Below are 14,451 nucleotides of genomic sequence, written 5' to 3'. Positions count from 1 at the left end.
TAACATCAATTATCAGAAAACCCTAAGTATTCACAAAAAGAAGCCAAGATGTCTATAGGTTGGTCATCCAGAGCTAAAATGGAGACTTCAATGGTCATCAAAAAACTTTGGTTCCTTCTCACTTTCTTCTCCATCATCTTCCGATGTGCGGCTAGTATTTACAGTCCCAGATGACTTGTATACCTCTAGCCATGGTATCCACATTCCAAACATCAATGAGATTTTTTTTAAAAAAAGGAAGGCACAGATCAAACACCGTTCCTTTAGAGATTACTTCTTTTAAATTCCCAGACTTGGGGCCTGGCTACATCTAGCTACCCAAAAAGCTGAAAAACACAACAGTTGAGCCAAGAAACCGTATGCCCAGTAAAGATTGAAACTACTTTGAGGAAGAAGAGAAGAATAGATAATACCTGGGCAAGAAGAAATCTCTACCATACGTTATAACTCACTAAAAAAATTCTAAATTTGTTAAGGCATGGACTGTGGCTAACTCATTTTTGTATCTCCCCACATTCATCCAATTCCATGTTCATTGGATCAAGCTACATTTATTATGTATAAATCCCTTTGGTAGATGCTTGAGATAAAAAAAATTATTTAAAAGTACAAAAATTTTACCTTCACTGAACTCTCTGGCAAATACAAGGGGGTATGAAAAAGTTTGTGGAAATTTAAGTTGAAAGATAATGTAATTTTTCACAAAATTGTTCAAGCCCCTTGTGTGTAAACAGAAAGTGACAATGAGTACAGAGAATAAATGGTGCTCAGAACAGAGACACTGTTCATTCCAGGTGTCATAGCTAGGTCCACAGAAGAGGTGACAGGTGAGCTGCGTTTGTTCAACACTCCACAAGTGTCAATTTAGCATAATAAATGAATAATTAATGAAACAATCAAATTATAAGTTACTATGTACAGTTAAAAATTACTAATGTTTCCAGGCACAACTTGGACACAGGAGATTGTGGACATGATCCAAAATGATGGGGATGTGCAGAAGTGCCAGCGGGCTAACACCTTTGATCGGCATCCTTTCATTGAGTGGACTCTACCCCCTCCTCTCAACTCAGGTAAGTTTCCCAGCTAAGACCAATGAGGTTGAAATCACTATTTAGGGGCTGTGTGCATCTAAGAGAAAAATTATTTGCACAATCAGCCCTCTGAAAATATTTCCAAAGAAAATTGGGTAGAAATGTGAAAGAAGTTCAGGCCACAATACCTACTCATCCTGGGGGGCGGGGTGGGGGGGAAGCCTTCAAAATCCTTCCCTGTATAATATGATCCAGTAGCCTCAGATAGCATGTTCCGTGCCATTGAATGGAGCTTAAAGACACTATGGATAAGTTGTCCAGGGGAAATAGAGGACTTGCAGTATCCAGTAATTGAGAACCAAATTCCCATGTCATTATGTTAGCCTCAAATATAATTTATATATAACCTATATACCAGAAACCCAAGCTAAATTACATACATACAGTATCATGATAATCACCAAATATTAGACTTCACATCAAAGATAGTAAGAAATATAAGATAGGCAGCACCCTTGGAAAATTTGCAATCAAGTTAGAAACAAATGACACATGTTTGTATATTAAATAAAAATAAACAACCATTTTGCAATAGGAGATAACCCTGGGGAGAAAGAGGCATAGACTTTGAAAACAGACAGTCCACATTCAGATACGTTTTTGGATTCTTATCTGGGTGAATTTAAGCAAATTATCCAATCTCACCAAGCGTAATTTTTTTTCACGTACAAAACAATAATACCAAGCTTGTATTAAGGAATTCTGGTGTCCTAGTGGACTGCTAACCCCAAGGTCATCATTTCAAACTCACAAGCAGCTCCACATGATAAGGATGAGGCTCTCGGCTCTCTTCAACATTTACAAGCCCAGAAAACAAAAGGGGAAATTCGACTCTATCCTGCAGGCTCACTATGAGTTGGGATGGGCTCAAATGCAGTGGCAGTGAGGAAATATGCAGGAGGGGGTCCAGTAGGCAATGACTAAGCGCTCAGCTGTCAAGGGTTGGAATGCACCATTGGAGCCACAGGAGAAATAATCTGGTGATGATTTCCTGGAAAATAAGAGTTTTTTATAGCATAGGAAACCTGACGGGGCAGTTCTCTTCTTTTATAGGTCACCATGGGTCAGAATCAACTTGAAGACACATAAAAACCAACAATAAATATTAGTAATGTATTAATCTAGCATCGTTTGTTGAAAAAATTATATTTTCTCCCATTGTAACTGCTGCAAATCATATATTATACATGATATATGGCTAATATGTTTGGGTTCTCTTCATTTCTCTTCAACCATATATGCATATGTCTTTTTTGCCAATATTACACTATTTTGATTATTGTAGCTTCATAATCACTTTTTAAATCAGGTAATATAAGTCCTCCAAATTTGTTATTCTTTCAAAAAGTTGTCTTAACTTCTATGTGTTGAATTCTATTCTTTAGAATATTTAGAATGACATTATCAGTGACAAAAGAGATCAAAGCCTCTGATATTTTGATTTGGATTAAATTGATCTGTCTGTGGATAGGTCTCCTAAAAATTAAGATAATGAGTTTTCAGAACCATGAAAACAGTTTATCTCTCCAATTATGTGGGTCTTACAGTTTTTCAATAATATTTCATAGATCTTGTGTATATTTTATAAAACTTTATTATAAGTGTTTGCTTTTATGCTATTACAAATATATTTTAGATTTTATTTTCTAATTATATATGCTTATATATATGAAAACAACTGATTTTTATATTTTTACTTTGTATTAACCATCTGGGTTTTTATTCTAGTAGCTTTTTATTTTTAAGATTCCTTCAGATTTCTTACATAGACAACTGTATCTTGTGTGAACAAAGAAACTGTGCTTTTTCCTTTCTAATCTGGTAACATTTATGTCTTCTACTTTTCATATTGCATTGCCTAGGATTTCTAATGCAATGTTGAACAGAAGTCATAAGAATAGAAACTCTTACCTTATTCTTGATCTTAGGAAGTAAAATGTTAGCTGTGGGTTTCCTGTAGATGCTCTTTACCAGGCTGAGAAAATTTGGCTAGAGTGGTTGGTTTATTTGTTTATTTACTTTAAGACATATACCATTCCATAGTTCAATCACATCAAGCAGAACTGTACAATTGCTACCACAGTCGGTTTCCAAACATTCTTTTTCTGCATGGACTCCTTGACATCGTCTCCCCTTCACTCCCCACCTTCACCACTGTACCCTCTTCCCTGTGAAACCCTCGTTCTCCTTGCTGTCTCTACAGGCTCATCAATCCTGGGTTTCATATACTGAAAAACAGGAAAACATATAACACACTCTGATATGAGCAAACAAAAACCAAACAAAACAGAACTACAGAAATTTTTGGAAACCAGATCAAGTCCAGCTTGCATCGTAGGGGGGATGTACTGACAAAGTTTTAACTGTTCAAGTCAGATTTATGCCTTTGATCTTCTATACTCAACTCTCCAATGCTTTCTGTTTAGTAACCACTTTCCTCCCATCCCTCAATTGTAGATAGAGGCAGTCCTCCTGAGACTTATTTCCTATGTAGTCCCACAAATGACATCTTGTGCTCTTACTGTCAACCATAGCCTTCTGTACACCAAATTCTCACCATTTAGGCTCTGATATAAGTCCCTCCTTGGACTTTGGATTATATAGTTTACCATCCTTCACTGACTGATGATAGTGTGCTTCTTCCATGTGGATTTAATTGACATCTCACTTAGATGAGATGTTTGGAAACAAGCTGCTTGTTTGGAAGCAAGCCTTTAAGACACCAGGTGCTATTTTGTTTGCTAGCCGGGCACCATCTATATTTTTTCCCACATTTTTCTATAGCACCCATTGTCTTCTGTGTTTTCGTCCTGAGAGCAGGTATCAAGCAGCGTCATGATGTAAGAACTAACTAAATTATAGGTAGGATTTAGTGTGAGCCCAAAACCCATTTCTGTATCTATGACGTTTTTATTCTTTCTTTTAATTTGTTGTTACTTGGGGCTTAATACATATATCATATCATTCTGTAGTTCAATCTCGTCAAACAGAATTGTATGATTGCTTCCATAATCAGTTTCTCAACATAGCTTTCTTTCCTGGTCTCCTTGAAATCGTCTCCCTTTTACCTCCCCACCCCACCCCCGGCACCCCACCCCCATATCCTTGTTCCATTTCCTGTCCCTATAGACTCATCAATCCTGGGTTTCATTTACCAAAAGTCAGTAAAAATTATTAACACCACAAGTGAGGACTGGGTTTTGTTGAAAACTTTTAAATTGGGGAATTAATTTAATTCATTTATTTTCCCTCCATTTTGCTTTTGTTTAGGTTGATAATTTTCATGATTATCATGATCATTGTTAAAATGAGTGTGTGTTTGATACATCATGTTTCCTTATCCATTTACAGAATGTACATAATTTTACCATAAAAGTTAGTATCTACTTGTATTTCATAGGGATTAGAGAATGTTGTTTGTAATGTTCCATTTTTATGGTACTCAATGTTATGAACCCTACTGACATCCTAATATATGATCTTTTTTTGTGAATTTTCCATATGCAAGTGAAAAGATATAGTCTCTATTATCCAAAATATCTACCATATTATATGTTATTTAAATCTTATATCTTTTTTGTACTTGACTTTACTAAAACTCCTGTTAATGTTTTCACTTCCACTAGTCTCTATGTTAGTTTTTGTTTTATGTAAGTAATTATTCTGTTATTTGTTATATAGATATTCGTGATTATTACATTTTTATTAGTGTATTGTGGCTTTTAACTTTATTTCTTAGCAATTATTTTCCTAATTGTTGTCCTTTTATATGCTATTTAAAAATCTAATGTCAGTCTTAATTCTCTTGACTTTGTGAGGCATCCCATCTTCTTTGCCAAGAGACCCTGAGGATTATTTTTTCTTTATCATTAAAATCTAATCTTTTTAAGATCTGATACAAATTTAACTATTACAGGTCAACTCATACTGGGATCACATGGTTAAAATTCGAGTTTTGTTTATTCTCAGAAAGTCATTTTGATTTGCTTTGCTTTCAGATTATAGACTTAAACATGAGTTATAGTACATTGTGCTTTGTAATTCTTCTCAGGAATTCCACTTATACCGATATTGAGTCTCCTTTACATTCCTTTTGTATTAACCACATTCTCCATTTATCTCATTGTCATTCTCACAGTTATTTTCTTGCTTTTGTTCAATGTCCTAGACTGAGTTTTAGTTTAAACTTTTTGTTCCTCCTGCATCCTATATTCCGTTTTCATTTTGTCTTTTGCTTCTCCCTCTTGAGTTCATTCAAATATTTTCATTTCTTTCTCGTTTCTGTCCATTTCTTTCCATTTTATGATTTAAGTTTTATTTCATATACTCAATCACATTTGATTTTATATAAGAAGTTGATACTCATTTGGTTTATTGTTTGTTAAAATTTACTACAGCTTCCCAGATTTCTCTTTCAGAGTGCAAAGAGGATAATCATCACTGGATTAAGTGCTTCTGCTTAGCTTTTCTGATTTGTTAATAGCAGTTTAGTTTATATCATAAGATATCTCTTTTTTTCTGTGTGTATCCAATCACCCCCTCAAAAAGCTTACACCAATTAGAGCAGAGTCAACGAAACAATCCTACTAATAGCAAGAGGATAGCTATAATAAAAATCAGAGCTGAGATACAGGAGAGAGAAAACAAGAAAACTATGGGGAAAATTAATGCAGCTAAAAGTTGGTTCTTTGAAAGAATTAACAGAACTGATAGACCACTGGCAAACCTAACCAAAGAAAGGAAGGAACAAACAATTGCAAGGATGAGGGATGAAACAGGGGACATTACAACGGACCTTAATGAAATCAAAAGGATAATTACACAGTACTGTGAAAGCCTATACTCTATCCAATCACCTCATGGGCACACGAAAGCTAGACATTGAATAAAGAAGACTAAAGAAGAATTGATGCATTCGAATTGTGGTCCTGGAAAAGAATACTGAAAATACTGTGGACTGCCAAAAGAACAAGCAGATGTGTCTTGAAAGAAATATAACCAAGGTGCTCTTAGTGGCAACGATGGCAAGACTTCAACTCACCTACTTTGGGCAATATTATCAGAAGAAACCAGTAACTGGAATAGGCCATCATGCTCGGTAGAGTGGAGGGGCAGCAAAAAGAAGAAGGTCCTCAAGGACTGCAATGGTAGGCTCAGACATAAGAACCATTGTGAGGCTAGCACAGGACCAGCACTGTTTCCTTCGATGGCACACAGGATTGCTGTGCATCACAGCAGACTCAACAACACTGAGCAACAACAACTTTCATTTCATGCACAGAATTTCTACTTTGAAACTACACTTTTTTGTCAACTCTGCACTCTGCTCCATTCTGTTTTAGGGTGATCTTTTTATTTTGTGGAGAAGAATTGTCATGCGCTCTTTTTGTTCATTTCTTTGATTGTGTCTTTTTCATCGTATCCTTCTTAAGACCTTCATTGAGTGCAACATCTCCTCTATGTACCTGTTGTCCTCTCGGAGACGGCGTTTCGCTAAGACAGGCATTTAGGGTTTACGTGTGAGCCTTTTCTCATCAGTTAGTGTGGTATATGCAGAAGTCCCATCTCCTACTCAGCATTTTAGCATTCAGTGTTGAACTTTCTATTCCCCATAGTAATGTTTATGCTTTATCCATGTTCTCTTTGTCTCTCTACTGATTTTCACAATGTCTGTGAAGCTTCTCCTCTACGGTTGTCTACACCCACAGACAAACCAGCTTCTGATTCTGGCTCTCAAACTAACTTTGGGAATTACTTTGACCAACATATGATTCTTTTTGTTTCTTCTGAAGACATATACTCGTAAAGAAGACCATGTTCATATAAGACTGGTGGTGATTACGGCCTGTATAAAACTAAAGTTCTCTACATAGAGATAAAGGTGACGAGGTGTGTTACAAGTTGAGTTGCTAACCACAAGCTCCACAGTTTGAACCTCCCAGATGCTCCTCAGGAGAAAGAAGAAGCGCTCTGCACCCATGAAAACGTATAGCCTGGGAAACCCACAGGGGCAGTTCTGTTCTGTTCCATGGGGTTGTTATGGATCAGACTTGACTTGAGGGCAGGAAGGGAGACGCAAAGATGTTGGAGCTGTACAGCCAGCTTAATTGCTTCCTTCCTTTAACGAGAGATTATCCTCAGTCTCCAGCTTTCTTCCTTCACTTCTTCATCACAGGAGTAGAAAAATCCAAAGAGAAAATATCCAAGGCTTGTCGAAGTCATGCTTTTCATCAAGCTCAGACTTCCTAAAGCATCTTTCTCTCACCGCACAGACACTCATTCGTCGCATACCAACAGGGTGATTATGTTGCCTCCGTAGTTTGGAATTGTCTTCAAAGAATTTTTCTTTAACAGACAAAGTCAATGTGTCCCGAGAAAGAAAGCATAAGCATCAAAAACTATTCTTTTCATCAAAAAGCCACTTTTTGACTTATCTATACCAAATGTTTGGTAGTTCAATGAGAATCAACCCATGTAGTTGATAAAATGATGCAGCTAATGGTGTGACCTTGTTCCCCAGGTCTGGATCTGGCTAACAAAATGCCTTCTCCCAGAACTCTTAAAACTCACCTGCCAGCGCAGCTGCTGCCCCCTTCCTTCTGGGAAGAACACTCAAAGGTAAAGAGAGCCAGTCATCAAACCCCATGGTGACCAGTGTGTCAAAGGACACATTCATGGCAAATAACTCCCAGGGTGGGCTAATACAGTCCTTAGGGGGGCCTCCAATCTCAGTAAATTAAAAGCAGGAGTGAAGCTCGTCTATGAGTAGCAATTTATCCTGTTAAACTGAGACTAGACCGTTAACTGCTTTAGCTCTTCTTTCCTATCATCCGGTTAGATTTCATGCTAAATAAAAGTCAAAGAGTACCCGCCTTTCACATACTTAAAATTACCAGGGGTAACTTCTTTAACTTCCTGGAATACAACAGTTAGGGTTAATTATAGTGATCATCCAAACTAAGATACTTTTAAGAGCAAAAAAGGGGGTGTTCTTAGTAATTATGCTAACATCATAGATACATATTAAAACTTTGGGAAAATTGGAACATATGGTCACCTTGAACATAGAAAATGCACATCCAAATATTCATCAGGGATAATCTAAATCTACTATGAAACCATCTAATCACATGATTCTCTACATTAAACAGTTTTTATTTTTCTGTCGTTTATTTTCTCTATGCTCCCACTGCCCTTCATGGTTCATTTCAGATTATCTATGTGGCTAGAAATGCTAAGGATTGTCTGGTGTCCTACTACCATTTCTCCAGAATGAATAAAATGGTGCCTGACCCCGGAACTTGGGAGGAGTATATTGAGACATTCAAAGAAGGAAAAGGTAAAGAAAATAATGGGAGTTCACGTTTCCTCACTCATTCATCGACAAACAACAGAAGGGAGGTTTTTACTGAAAGATCCATTCAACCAATTAAGACCTGGGGAGGAAATGGGAGGCACACGTATTCTGGGTCATTTGAAGGGAGTTTAATTAAGATATTATTGACAAAACTGATAGATTTTTATGGAAACTATTAAGGATTGTGCAATATTCAAGCTAATAACACCAGGTGTCATCATCACCTAGAGGCAGGGGAAAAGCCTCTAGATCAGCAGTTCTCAACCTGTGGGTCACGACCCCTCTGGGGGTCGAACAATTCATAACAGTAGCAAAATTACAGTTATGAAGTAGCAACAAAAATAATTTTATGGTTGGGTGGTCACCACAACATGCAGAGCTGTATGAAAGGGTCACGGCATTAGGAAGGTTGAAACCCACTGCTCAAGATGGAGTTGATTCTTTGGTTGAGGGAAATGGCTAGGCATCTTGAGCAAGCAAGTAAAAACAAAACCCAACTCACTGCCATTGAGTCGGTGCTGACTCATAGGGACGCTATAGGACAGGGTAGAATTGCACCTGTGAGTTTCTGAGACTGTAACTCTTTATGGGAGTAGAAAGTCCCATCTTTCTCTCTCTGAGTGGCTGGTGGTTTCAAATGTCTGGACTTGCAGTTAAGAGCCCAATGCGAAACCACTACTCCACTAGGGCTCCCGAGTCAACCGAGAGGGGTAAAAGTTTTCCTCCTCCTTCCGGTGCTGCTTACTGTCAGGGACTAATTATGAACCTTAAGGTAACGGTCTCTATGCATGCAGTCCATACAAATCAACCTTACAAGGTGCAGAGCAAGCTCTAGAGTGCACTTGGCAGGGCCAACAAAGACTCTCTAGTCTGCCCTGCCTCCTCACATTTAAAGTCGCAGAGGGTGATGGTTCCTGAATATCTGATCACCATTCCATCAGGAAATAATGTTTATTGCACCATTCGGTGGTTATGAGTTGGGCTGCGACGCGCAAGGTTGCTAGTTTAAAGCCACCAGCTGCTCATTGAGAGAAATACCGGGCTTTCAGCTCCCTCGATGAGTTACGGTCTCAGAACCCCATAGGGGAAGTTTTTCTCTGGCCTCTAGGGCCACTCTGAGTTGGCATGGATGCCATGGCATCGGGTTTTATTCAGTAATACAAAGAAGATAAAGATTATGAGCCCGGGTCACATTGTGGCCACATCACTCGTGAAGACGTGCACTCAAGGGTGAAAATATAAACCCAGGAACCTAGAACGATGCTTTATCATCTACCCTAGATGTCAAAATCCCCTTTCTTCTAAAAGTAAGTATTCTGCCTGTGGTCTTTGTCTTCTGGTTATATTTATTATATGTCCATTTTCCTGCATATATTTTGAAATGTGCATTTTTCTTTGTGTCATATGAGCATCAGGTTGACAGTGACCACCCCTCTCTTTGCTTCCCTCAGTGCTGTGGGGCTCCTGGTACGACCATGTAAAGGGATGGTGGGATGCAAAAGACAAACACCGCATTCTCTACCTCTTCTATGAGGACATGAAGGAGGTGAGGATCAGTCGGGGCTCCATCGAGACTTCCTCCCTCCTCTGATGCAGCATGGCCCCTTCAGAACGCTGGCCAGGTGGACTTTCCTGCAGAGGAGACACTAGTGCCAGTCCTCTTTCTCTGAGACTCCTTTCCAGCCCTGGTTTTATTCGTATTTTCAGTCTTCTAATGTTTGTTAATTCACTGTGCAAGTACCAGGAAACTCTTCATCATAAAATCCCCTCATTGTAAAGGACATGTTTTATAATGCCCTTTGGGATCCTGACATTTTTGAATCAAACTTTGGGCCCAACAGGTATAAGCCAAAAATTCTTCACCTTCAAAAGGAGTATAATATCTATCTCATAAGGTTATATTGTAAACATTTGTCAGGTGATGCGTGAAAATGCATTGGTGTGTTGTCCCCTTTCTACAATCCAAATTCATAGCGCACATCGAAGCTCAACCTATATTACATATTACCAAGATTAATCCATTACATCAGTGGATGGGCTTCTGTATTTCAACTCAGTGTGAGCGGAATAGCATCATAAATTCACTTTCATGGTGCAATGGATAAGTGTTCTAATAGCACAAAACTACTCCGTGGCTGAGATATACTCTAAAATATTGTTTAAGAAATTGAAAAGCCAGCTAAGGTGCAGTAGAGCACTGACAAAACCCACAACATTCCTCTGGTTCTTTAATGCCTCCTCCCCTCACTCTCATGACCCCAGTTGTACCTTAGAAATCCAGCTAGAGGAGCATATACACTGGCACAGATAAGAACTCTCCACACACGGATTCCAGGACAAATAAGCCCCTCAGATCTAATAATGAGAGTAGCTATAACATGAGTGTAGGCCGGGGAAGGTAGGGGGAGAAGTGGGAGAAAGGGAGAATGGATCCCAATGATCAATGTATAGCACCCCACTCCCCCATCCCCTGTCCCAGGGGGACAAGCAACAGAAACATGGGTGAAGCGAGACAGAGGAAGGTGTAAAATATGAAAACAAAAATAATTTATAAATGGTCAAGGGTGGGAGGGGAAGGCAGGGAGGGGAAAAAAGAGGAGCTGATACCAATGGATAGAAGGAATTGTTTTGGAAATGTTGATGGCAACATATGTACATGCCCACTTGATATAATGGATGCATGGATTGTTATGATATATGTAAAATCCCCCAGTAAAATGATTTATTAATTAAAAAAAGAAAGAAAGAAACTATACCTCCTTCTCTTGGAGCATCTCTTTGATCATGTGACCCGTTTGAGAGTTTTAGAATAATCAGGAAACAAGGGCTCAAATACGTGTATCAGTTGAGCTGTCTTTTTTTTTCTTTTTTAATAATTTTTTTAGTGGCTCATGCAACTCTTATCATAATCCATACATACATCAATTGTGTAAAACATATTTGTACATGCATTGCCCTCATCATTCTCAAAACATTTGCTCTCCACTTAAGCCCCTGGCATCAGCTGTCTTTTATTCATTACTCTGATTTGCTTTCTATTTTTCAAAAAGAGGCCATTTTGCCACTACTTTTAGTCCAAATAGTAGAGATAATTATGTTGTGTTTCACCATCTACATGTTCCCTCTTTCATCTTGCATCTCCTCCAACCTGATATACTTCCTTCTCTTCCCTCAAATCTCGTGGCACTTCTGTAGGGGGCAGGTATCCTTTCTTGGCCAGGTATTGTAATATGAGGAGAGCTCCCAAAACTTCATGAAAAAACATAATTAAAAGCCACTGCTCTATTTCCTCTATTTGTAGTTAGCTATGTTTATAGTTGATTCTCCCACTGCAATGTAAACTTCTAGAAGGTATAGATTGCCCTCATCTTTTCATTTCTGCAGGATTTGTAACAGTGTTTTGGACATAGTAGTTCGTTGAGAAATATTGTTGACTTTAGTGAACTTGATGCCTTAAGTCACTCCTTTACAAATATTGTTTATCTGAAAGATAGCTATCCTGCCGAATGCAAAATCGCACTATTTGTTTGTCTAACTCTCCCACCTACAGGACCCAAAGAGGGAAATTCAGAAGATACTGAAATTCCTAGAGAAAGAAATATCAGAAGAAATTCTGAATAAAATTCTCTATCATACTTCCTTTGATATAATGAAGCAAAACCCAATGGCCAACTATACCACTCTGCCCACCAGTATCATGGACCACTCCATCTCGCCCTTTATGCGGAAAGGTAGTAAGACATGCTCACCTGTGCCCGCCCATTAAAATCTACAGTCACCTTCGATTTCCCAGAATGCTTCCACACTCTGTTATATGTTTTATTCCTGACATGTTCTTGCTTCTTCTTTCCAACCTTCTGTGCAAGTCACTAAGATGTTGCCTTGTTTCAGGGATGCCGGGAGACTGGAAGAACCATTTTACTGTTGCCCAGAATGAAGAATTTGACAAGGACTACAAGAAGAAAATGTCAGGAAGCACCTTGACCTTCCGCACAGAGATCTGAGAGCAATTCCGGAGTCAATCCTGGACTGTAGTTTAGCCCTCTGCATCATACGATAAAGCAACTACACTCTTTCTTCAATCCCAAGTTTTTCTACAGTTCCTGGAGATGTTTAGCCACCACAGCAATAGTTCACCATAATATAATCAACGCCAGAGTAGTAAGCTGGAAATTAAGTTCGGTGATCACTCACCTAGATACCTAATATATGATCACATACTCACCTATATATACTAAGGCAAAATCTACACAGGATTTAACTCCATTACAAACACCCAGAGGCAAAGTTCATTAAGAAGATAAATAAAATAGGAGTAGCCTTCAACATAAGAGAAAGGGTACAAGGGAAGCAACAAGGCTGAGAAGCGAGCCCTGGGGAGAAGGTGGAAGGGTAAAGCATTTTGCTCACCTTCGGTGGTCCAGCCCTGAGAGAGGCAGCCTTGCCCGGTTCTTTGACGGGTCAGGTTGTGGGTTTCTTCAGAGGGCGACCTGAGAGCGGCAGCAAGTAGTGAGGGAGTGACTGACGTGGAGTCAAGCTGGAGATTGTCTCCAGACCAAAGAGAAAAGCCCAGGTATCTTGTTTATAAAGACGAACAAACGTCACTCACATCGGTAACCAAGACAAGATTGAAAAGCAGCGTGAAATTTTTTTTTTTCAGATAGACTGCTTACTTAGAAAAATAGCCTTAAGTTAGTTCAAGAGATGGAGAGATAAAATATACTGCATCCCACGCATGTTAAGAAAAACGAATGGCACAACTCTTGAGAAAAATCACTTCCCATGTTTCTTTTTACAAAGGGCTCCTAGCGCAACTACCAGGATTGCCAAGCTGGTCAGTTACACAAATAATCATTTCCTGCTTCTTATCCTTTTCATGAAAACTTAGCTTGAGAAATGATTAGTCATCATTCACATGAGCTATGCAATGGCCAGACCCTTGCGTTGAATGGGTGAATAGAAGAAAGCAAGGTATCAGGCGGTGCAACAGTAGGAAGGTACTTTTTGTAGGAGCAATGGCTTCGTGTGGACTAATTTATATACTATAGAAAATTATCGACTTCTCCCAGAAACAAGTTCAGCCCCATTCCTCTACCTTTCCACTCTAAAATGAGCATGCAAATCACTAAACATGTGGAAAATAAACTGGTAAAATATTTATGCTGACTAGTAGATTACTGAGGAAAGATGTTACAAAATGAGTCATCGGCTTAAAAAGTAAATACATTGTTTTAATCAGGAAACACCCACATCAAATGCCTTCAATTGACTTCAAAAATGTTGTGGAAAAATCACATTCTCTTTGCATTCCTTTTTTCCATGAAGATTTTAAACCCCACTACTGATCCAGGAGCTACTTAAAATTTAGATAGCAAGCACTCAGCAATTCCCCTGTAGATACAATATGGACCGGGCACATAGGAGGTAATGTTTTTGGAGTTTACAATTAGGCAAATGTGCCTATCTGCTTTTACAAATTGTAAACTTCTTTATACTTTAATTGCAAAGAACAATTTCAGTCTATTCTTTATAAATTAGAGTCACAGAAAGTTTTTCTGGATTTTTCTCTTACAGAGCTCTGCTCTGTCCTTATAAGTACTACTTGAAGTGGAATTGATGGCATACTTCAAATAAATATATGTGTATGTGTGTATGTATATTATATGTACATATATATTCTTTGGTCAAAGTCCTGTAAAATTAGATGGTGGGGACATTAACTATCCATATATTCTAGACAATTGTATATTCAAAATAGAACATTTTTTAAAGCACTTTGTTCTAATCACAGATGATATGTTTGCATACATAATCTACCACAGTTACGTATGATCAAAATGTAAGTATTCATGGTTAACTTTCTTTGAAACCATTCATTAAAAGGAGAGTAAAAGCAGTGATAAGGGAAAAATAATTATAAGGACAGATTTTAAAACTTTACGTGAAAATAGAATATCATACAGGTCAACAATCTCACATTTCTGATGAGTAGAAGGAGCC

The 14,451-nt window shown here is 38.3% G+C and overlaps 1 protein-coding gene across 3 annotated transcripts in view; it reads left to right on the top strand.

Moving 5' to 3' along the window:
* Positions 1–13,611, top strand: part of LOC101650029 (sulfotransferase 1C1) — a 39,600-nt gene extending 25,989 nt beyond the window's left edge. For all 3 annotated transcript variants that reach the window (XM_004704323.2, XM_045283906.1, XM_045283905.1), the window contains exons 3-8: positions 945–1,073; positions 7,615–7,712; positions 8,307–8,433; positions 9,903–9,997; positions 12,002–12,182; positions 12,343–13,611. In XM_004704323.2, coding sequence (XP_004704380.1) covers positions 945–1,073; positions 7,615–7,712; positions 8,307–8,433; positions 9,903–9,997; positions 12,002–12,182; positions 12,343–12,455 — 743 coding nt within the window. In that variant the 3' untranslated portion in view covers positions 12,456–13,611. The remainder of the gene's footprint in view (positions 1–944; positions 1,074–7,614; positions 7,713–8,306; positions 8,434–9,902; positions 9,998–12,001; positions 12,183–12,342) is intronic.
* The last annotated feature ends 840 nt before the right edge of the window (positions 13,612–14,451 follow it).

This window comes from Echinops telfairi, unplaced genomic scaffold (assembly GCF_000313985.2).
Source record: "Echinops telfairi isolate 266 unplaced genomic scaffold, ASM31398v2 ScPeMD7_7467;HRSCAF=8505_1, whole genome shotgun sequence".
Classification (NCBI taxonomy): Eukaryota; Metazoa; Chordata; class Mammalia; order Afrosoricida; family Tenrecidae; genus Echinops; species Echinops telfairi.
The sequence above is the reverse complement of the archived record's forward strand: the minus strand, read 5'-3'. Positions and strand labels throughout refer to the sequence as shown.